The 8562-nt window shown below is 38.5% G+C and overlaps 1 protein-coding gene across 1 annotated transcript; it reads right to left on the minus strand.

The window, feature by feature from the left end:
* Positions 1 to 1465: 1465 nt before the first annotated feature.
* OR51T1 (olfactory receptor family 51 subfamily T member 1) lies at positions 1466 to 3314 on the minus strand. The gene has a single exon (XM_025929042.2). The coding sequence runs from the start codon at positions 3268 to 3270 to the stop codon at positions 2287 to 2289; it is 984 nt and encodes a 327-aa protein (XP_025784827.2). The 5' UTR covers positions 3271 to 3314; the 3' UTR covers positions 1466 to 2286.
* Positions 3315 to 8562: the final 5248 nt, after the last annotated feature.

Raw genomic sequence — 8562 nt, forward strand, 5'->3', positions numbered from 1 at the left:
CACAAAATTTTAATTGTATATAGTACACATATGTGTGTATAATTGCATGTACTTACATACATACAAGATATAATTAGAACAATCCCCAAATTATTAAACACATTCTTTGAAGTAACAACAAAACACATTCATGTCCTATTAACAACTGCTATGGGGAATAAAAAACACTGATAAAATTGTTTTTGGTATTGAGCAGGTGAGTTACATTTTAAGCCAGATATGAAAAGCACATTTGGAATAATAAAAGATTAACAGACATGCAGTAGACTGCCTTAAATATTGGCCATCATAAAACTGGAAGAATGCTTGCACATTTCTACAATTGTTTACCTAAAACTCTTGAAATTCAGAATTTCTTATACTCTAAACATCTCTACAACCCTGGAGGCATTACCCTGTATTCAAGCACAGCTATATTTCTGAGGTGAAATGTGTAGATATTCACTCAATGTAGAATAAATAATGACCATAAATACATTCATACCTGTTTATGCTAGCTTTTGCTGCCAATAAGTTTTGGCTCCAAACTTAGGAAAAAATGTTTAAAGTGTTTTTCCAGATGTTATAAAATTCAGGAATTGTAAATGGAGTTGGGGATCTAAGAACAAAAACTTTTAGAAAGGTCTGTAAGGAAGCAATTAAGGAACCATTGGCATTTGTAAGAACTGATGAGGAAAAGTCTGGATAGTTAGAGTACGGTGTGCTCTGGCATGTCTACTCTGCCACAGGTTGATTCCAGGATCAGAGACGGGTGTCTCTTGGTTTGGGCAAAGCAGTCACAAAATTGTCAGCGTTTGAGCAGAACAGAAAGCCAAGGCAAACACACAAGTTTGGAAGCGGTATTCCTTGTCTGCCAGGAGTAGGAAGGTGATATAAGGAGAGGAGACAGGTGGCTCAGATCAGAATTTCTGCTTGGTCTCCTGTGCTCAGACATGAATTATCCTGAGTGGAACAAAGTTTTATAACTTTGTACGTAAAAAAAAAAAAAAAAAAAAAAAAAAAAAAACCAAAAACAAAAAAAACTTAGGAGAATTCCCCCAACATCCCATCAACTCTATAGTGAGTTTCCTTCTCTTTTATTATTACTATTAGTATTATTGTTGTTGTTGTTTTGTTGTTGTTGTTGTTGTTATTGTTAATCTTTATTTATTTTTGAGAGAGAAGAGACAGAGTGCAAGCAGTGGAGGAACAAAGAGAGAGGGAGACACAGAATCCAAAGTAGGCTCCAGGCTCTGAGCTGTCAGCACAGAGCTGGACACAGGGCTCGAATTCACCAACTGTGAGTTCATGACCTGAGCTGAAGTCTGGTGCTTCACTGACTGAGCCACCCAAGCACCCCAGGTTACTTCTTGACCAAATAAGTATTGTTAAGCTATTGTTAAGCAAGGTATTCTAAATATTTCCTACTAAGCATCAAAGTCACTGTGCAATTCTACAATTATAAGTACACCAAAAGGTCCAGGAGCCCAACAGCTAGGTAAAAACTTAACCACCCATGAAACAAGGGCAAATAGAAAAAAAGTACTGTCCTGAAGCCCAGCAGACACGGAAGAGGTGCTACAGAGTGAGAATCAGAACTGTATTAGAATATCTAGGCAATGGGAAAAATAATGAAGAGTGATATGTAACTTTAGATATTGGACTCATTGGAGGTATAACAAACAGCAATTAGTTCAGTGACAATTTCACGTTTGCTGAGGAGAAAAAGAATTCAAGAAAAGATAAAGGTTCAGGGAGTGCATCTGCAAGGAGATGGGTCTCCCTAGAGGTGACTTTAGGAACTGAAATCAGTGTGTAAGAGTTTCCTAAAGTTTTAAATTACAAATTGCAATGTGCGTGTCTTTGCACACACACGTAACTCTTTCACTTACCACCTCAAGGGAAAAAAAAAAAAAATCTCTGATGCCCCCTGGGAAATCTTACCACAGAAATAAATGACTTTTTTGCAGCTGAACACAGACATAAAATTATATATATTAATTTTTGGTCTAAGAATTACCGTTTTTAGGCAGATAATTAAATTGTTCAACCAGAATAAAATGATCTTATTGTGCTTTTAATGTGCACAGGAGTTCCATATAATTATTTTAAATGTTTGAGGGACATATACACAATTAATTTGGTTTTGAATGGTAGTTTGTTGTTTTTTTTTTAACTTTTGATAAGCTTAGGGGAAAAGTATTCTCTTTCTGCTCCTATGATTTAAGTGAAACTGCTTCAGTAACTAAAATGCCTGGTGGCACAGACCTAGATCCTTTTATTGCTCAAATATAACTTCTCTCTACTTCAACCCCAGGGTCCTCTATGACTCCTCACACTGGGGCCCTGTGAGCCCTTAAAATGGAGCAGCTGGAGCATAGCCTGGCGGATGGTCTTGGTCTTCAAGCTGTAAATGACAGGGTTCAGTATAGGTGGTAAGAACAAATAAACATTGGCCAAAATGCTACAGACCACTTTTGGGGTGGAACTGAAAAGGCGGTGTGTAAAGGACAGGCTGATCATTGGCACGTAGAAAACAGTGACAGCACAGATGTGACAGACACAAGTGCTGAGAGCTTTTTGTTGTTTCTTAGGGACCATGATACTCAAGACGGTTCGGAGAATCAGAACGTAGGAGAAAAGAATGAACAGTAAGTCAGTGCCAGTCAGGTAGAGCTGAAGAAACATGCCCAAAAAATTGCTGATCCAGGGGTTGGAATATGTGTATTTAATCATATCTGGATGGTAGCAAAATGGGTGGGAAAGCTCTTGGCCTCCGTGGAAAGATACTCTCGTCAAGGCTAGAATCATGGGAAAGATTAAAATTACTTGCCGTGTGCAGATAACCAGTCCAATCAACAAGATTATCATGTCTGTGAAGACAATAGCATACTTCAGTGGGTTACAGATAGCCATGAGGCGGTCAAAGGCCATGGCTACCAGCACTGAAGACTCCAGGAAGGAGAAGCCATGTACAAAGAACATTTGAATGAGGCAAGCTTTCAAGCTAATCTCCCGGGCATGAAACCAGAGAACCCCAAGAACAGTGGGAAGGGTTGAGATGGTCAGACATAGATCAACAGTTGACAGCATGGCGAGGAAATAGTACATGGGCTTGTGAAGACTCCTCTCAACAATGATGACGAACAGAATCGTGCTGTTTCCCAAGAGGGCAATGGCATAGAGACAGCAGACAGGAATAGAGATCCAGACATGTGCAAGTTCCAGACCAGGAAATGCAGTGAGTAGGAAGTTTGAGGAAGATGATGTAGTGTTATTGAAAATCACCATGTTGGGTTGAGAACACACCCTGAAAAGAGAAACAACAATCGTAGTGTTTGTCCTATTGGTCCTTTTTTCAAGTTCTCTAGTATAAACTGTTCCCAAATTACACAGTTGTTTTTCTGTATTCAAAATCCTCCATCTAAATATGGCACCTATTGCATAATTCTACAGTGTATTGACTTTGTCTTGTCAGAAACTGGCCCCAGTTTTCTTCCTCTGTCTTCTCCCAGTTATAACCATCAGTCTCTCTAGGCTCATCCCCACCCTACTGCTCAGACTAGTCCTAAGGCTGGAAGTGGGAAATGCATATAGGCTTATGTCATACACAAGCACACACACCAACACAGTGACAACTGATGGGTCTTTGCATTAAGTGCCCAAGCAGTATAGTTGCTCAAGAAATAGTAGATAAGCACACAAGAGCCACTGGGCACCTGTGATGGCATACTCCACGATTTTCTTGCTGGAAGCTGGTCTGGGATATTGTATCCAAAGGTATCCTTGTACCTCTATTAGCCAGCCTCTTCTAGTAGACTCTATTAGAAGTCTCCTTTTGGTATCTGGGTTTCTTTATTCCTTTTCCTATAGTGGGATGGTTTCTATAATTTGTCCCTTCCCACTCCATATATATATGGAACTTGGGTTTATCTTATGTTCTAATTCTGTATCTCTGCATACTTTTCCAGGGTACTGAAATAAGTAGGTTTTATCCTCCTTTTCTCCATCTTACACCTTGGGATACTTGTTTATACTCCTTCCCATGGATAGTTAGCATGTGACTCTGAACCAAGTCATTGTGAGTAGACTGCTCTAATGAATCCTGTGAAAATTCCAAACAGTATTCTGGAATACATGATTTCAGGTGTCCTAATCTAGATATAGCAGGTACGCTTAGACAAAACACCCATATAAAAGTCATGAGAAAGGACACCTGGGTGGCTCAGTTGGTTAAGCATTTAACTCTTCATTTTGGCTCAGGTCATGATCTCACCGTTTGTGAGATGGAGCCCCATATTGAGCTGTGTGCTCACAGTTTGTAGCCTGCTTAGGATTATCTCTCTCCCTTTCTCTGCCCCTCCCCCATTCTCTCTCTCTCTCTCTCTCTCTCTCTCTCTCTCTCTCTCTCTCAAAATAAATAAACTAAAAATAAGTCATGGGAAGCACTCAGCAACATGTGACAAATGCCTTTGTAAAAAGCATGGATGGGATGGAAGTGGAGATTAATAACTAAACAGGAATCACTCTGAGACATGGAAAACTGAAGTGACATCACAAGTTGGAATATAAAGTAGTTCACTGAGTGAGAAAGTGCATAGAATGGCAGCTGTATAGAAAACAGAGATGGTGTCATATTTAAGATGACTGTTGCAATTCTATTTAGGGTGTGTTCACTGATATCATCATTGCTGGTGTCATCATTGCTGATTTTAAAATTTGTACCTAGGGTATTTAGTCATCAACAAAGAGCTAACAGGGGTGCCTGGGTGGATCAGCCAGTTAAGCATTTGACTTTGACTCAGGTCAGGAGCTCACAGTTCATGAGTTCGAGCCCCACATTGGACTCTGCACTGACCATGTGGAGCCTGCTTGGAGTTCTTTCTCTCTCTCCTCTTTCTCTGATCCTCACCCACCCATTTCTTTCTCTCAAAATAAATGAATGAACTCAAAAAAGAAAGATGGTAAATTCCAAAAAACAAACAAACAAACAAACAAACAAACAAAAAAACCCCAAAGAGCTAACAAAGAATAATATACTCATTTCAGGTGTTGTGTGGATCTGGCCAGCCATAAGTATTGTTATTTTTCAGTAATCTAGGTTTTCTGTCTTGTATCTGAGTGGGTGCAAGAAATTTGCTAGTATCAGGCCCTGTGAGTTGCTACATAAACATAAATATAAGAGGTTGTTCCTTATTTTCTCCCCCTCCTCCAGTCTACTGAAGATGTTGATAGAAATAATCACTTGTTACTCCAAAGGAAAAAAAAAAGATGAATTGCTTTTTCTGGTATAATATTTAATATTGTTATATTATACATGTTTGGAAAAAAAACACTAAGAATTAGGAAAACTAGTGCCAAATGAGATATAGATTACAAACTTGTTGTATCATGTCAACCATTTAGACTCTAAATGACTATTTCAATGTCAGTTACTGCTGATAGCCAGGGAAACAGAAATGAATAAAGAATATTTTTTGCATTCAAAACTCACTCAACTCAGAGGAATGAATAGTGTGAGAAGCCAAGGCAAAATATTATTGAAGAGTTATTACCACATGGGGACACAAGAGGAGAGTAGCCAGATAGGAAAGCAAAAGGCTATGATGTTTCTGTTTTATTCTTCTCAACCTGATGAACACACACATTAAAAGTGAATCTCTAACCAACAATCACTGTGTCATCACTGGTGAATTCATATGAGGGAACTTCAAGGTTGAGAGGTGCAGGACCCTTCCTGATCCAGTCAGAAGTATCATAGTGTGACTCATGGCAAGAGAGGTTAGGGATCTGGACTTGAGTCCCAGGCTCCTTTCAAGCAGGCCTTCTGTACTTAAGTTGGTTGATTTGAAATATTTAAGAATTGCTAATAATGTATTTGCAAACAACAATGTGAAGTAAATTGAATTTAATGTTAAATGCTTTCAATCATTTACCTAAAACGCCACTGTTAAACATTAAAAAAAAAGAGTGACTTTCTTCCATGATAACCATCCAAGAAACTCTCTGCAACACCAAATCACTCAATCTATTGACTCTTCTTCAATAGTACTTTACATGTGGTTTTTATAGCACTAAAAGTCTATTTCTTAATCACATTTATTTCTTCCTCTAGAATGCTGGCTCTCTGGGAATATAAAACATATGTATTCATCTTTTTATTTTCCTAGAGAAAAGCTTGGTGATTGGTACGTGGTAAAGATTCAAATAATTTAATTTAATTAGATGTATTAATGGGTAGATTAAAAAATTACAGATGATAGATATATGGATAAACACTAGATAAGAGAAATATAAATTGAGCCTGGAAGTTTTGACGGAGAAGGATGAGCCAGAGGGAAATCATTTCCCTAGACACCAGGGAAAATATCCTCTCACTGACTGGAAGAAGGAGACTAGGTTAAGAGAAAAGGAGAATTATGATCCTTTGTATATGTCAACATTTACTATCCATCTTGTATATAATTTTATATAAACCCAGGAAAATGGATATAGATGTTTTTCTCCTATTTTAAAGAAAGGAAATCAAACTGGCAAGATAAAATAGTGTATCAAAGGTAAAATATGTACTGATTCAAAATTCAAAACAGATTTACTAACTCTAAAGTCTATCATTTTTCATTAAACCATAAACCATTTCTAGAAGCTAAGCTCATGAGAGAAGTTGAACAGTTGGGCAGTATGATTTTCTTCTTTTAAAATATAAGAATTGTTTATACTCTGTTGTATATACATATAAATAATTTAGAGGAGTGTTAGAAATGAGAAATCAGTAAAAGAGAGAACAATGTCCTCATGGTTTATTTAAAGAAGTATACTTGTGACATCATGTATGTTTAGGAATATGTGTAAATATTTATATACTGATATTGTGTGTATCTCTGTGTGCTGGTGTATGTAGAGAGGAGTTTTTGAATTGAAGAGTAACTGAGAGATAAGATTACCATAAATCAGATACCAGTTATTTTCTATTCTTTGAATTGTATCTAATAAAGGACAAAAAGATGACACCGGATGATGTGAGGAAAGGAGGGTAGGAGGAGAGGAGACTATGGCTCATTTTGCTGCTGGAGAACTTGTTTCCTGTGGAATGTAGATATGTGGACAGGGAGTAAAGGCTTCCTCCCTAGATCCAGTGAGTTCACACACTCTGGAACTAGTTATAGAATTAAAGTTCAGTGCCTTGATTAATCAAGGTTTTCTCTGCACTGCCCTCTACCCAGAATAGGCTAGAGTTCTCTATTTTCAGTTCCCCGTCTAATGGCCAGAAAGAAAGCAGTGTCTACCAATTCATATACAAAAGCCTAGATTCACTGACTTGGATAAGATCCACCCAATTCAGTAACTTAGTGACCCAAAGGTCAACATCCCTGCATCAGTAATGGTAAAAACCAATCCATGTATCACCATGGCATCAGTAATGGTAAAACCAGTCCATGTCATTTACCAATCCCAAACCTTCTGGTCATTTTTCAACACTGAAATCTATTCTGTCCACAATGTGGAACCTTCCCTGACAGCTCCAGGCTTTGTTAACCAGAAATTTCCCCTCTGCTGCTAAATCTCTGCACCACTTCATGCTTGGAGCTTTCATTTTATTCTTTTTAATTTTTTTTTTTAAGTTTACTTATATTGAGAGAGAGAGAGGGGGTTGAGAGGGACTGAGAGAGGGAGAGAGACAGAATCCCAAGCAGGCTCTGCACTGTCAGCGCAGAACCTGATGTGGGGCTCAAAAGCACAAACAGTAGATCATGACCTGAGCCAAAATCAAGAGTTGGACACCCAACTGACTGAGACACCTGGGTGCTCCTCATTTGATTCTTAATACAGTAAGGAGGCATGGCTGATATTAGAATTATATATGCAGATGTAATCTCCTTTAACTGGAATGTGAGTTCCTTAAAATTTGGGTATTCCTGTTTTTCTTTTCCCAATGCTAGCTAGTAAAGTAGGATCTGGAACAATAGAAAGCTTCAATTAGTAAGCTTAATGGTCTTGGCCACAGGCAGAGTTCTGAGTCCTATCTCCTTTTCTGTTTATCCTCTTTTCTCTTGTCCTCTGTCTCCCTATCTCAGTTTTATCCAGGCTCCAGTACACCCCTCCATTTCTTCACTCCAGCTTACTTGTAGTTCCTATCATTTATTGCACTTCTCTCTTCCCTCTGTCTCCTAGCATTCCTCATGCTTTAATCCATTTGTCTCCCATCCCTTATTCATTTATGCACTCTTCTTACCTGTTCACATCAGCAGGAAACACCACCAACCTCTCTCCGGTTCCACCACATAGCAAGGACTAAACAACCTCCCAAGAGTAGGGGCTTTATAGGAAAATCAGTAGAGTCATTAGGCAACAGAGAGCTGTCTTTATTAGTGAGTGTACTGGATGGAGCAAGAATTATGGGACCCATAAGAATATGTTCCTCTACAACAGCTCAGACACCTCTTCCTGACAGCTTCAAACTCTGCTCCCAGGCCCATGCAATCTCCATTCCTCAGGGGTTGTAAGTTAAGTCCTGGCCCTGGGGGCTGACAGTAATGGATATCTTCTAAAACTGCCTGCCTGGATCCAATAATTACAATCATT

The sequence above is a fragment of the Puma concolor genome, chromosome D1, assembly GCF_028749965.1.
Source record: "Puma concolor isolate L17-30 chromosome D1, mPumCon1.1.hap2, whole genome shotgun sequence".
NCBI classification, from domain to species: Eukaryota; Metazoa; Chordata; class Mammalia; order Carnivora; family Felidae; genus Puma; species Puma concolor.

What these genes read in the sequence shown, in the direction of transcription:
- OR51T1 (XM_025929042.2), bottom strand. Translation starts at nt 3,270, where the DNA reads ATGGTGATTTTCAATAACACTACATCATCTTCCTCAAACTTCCTACTC.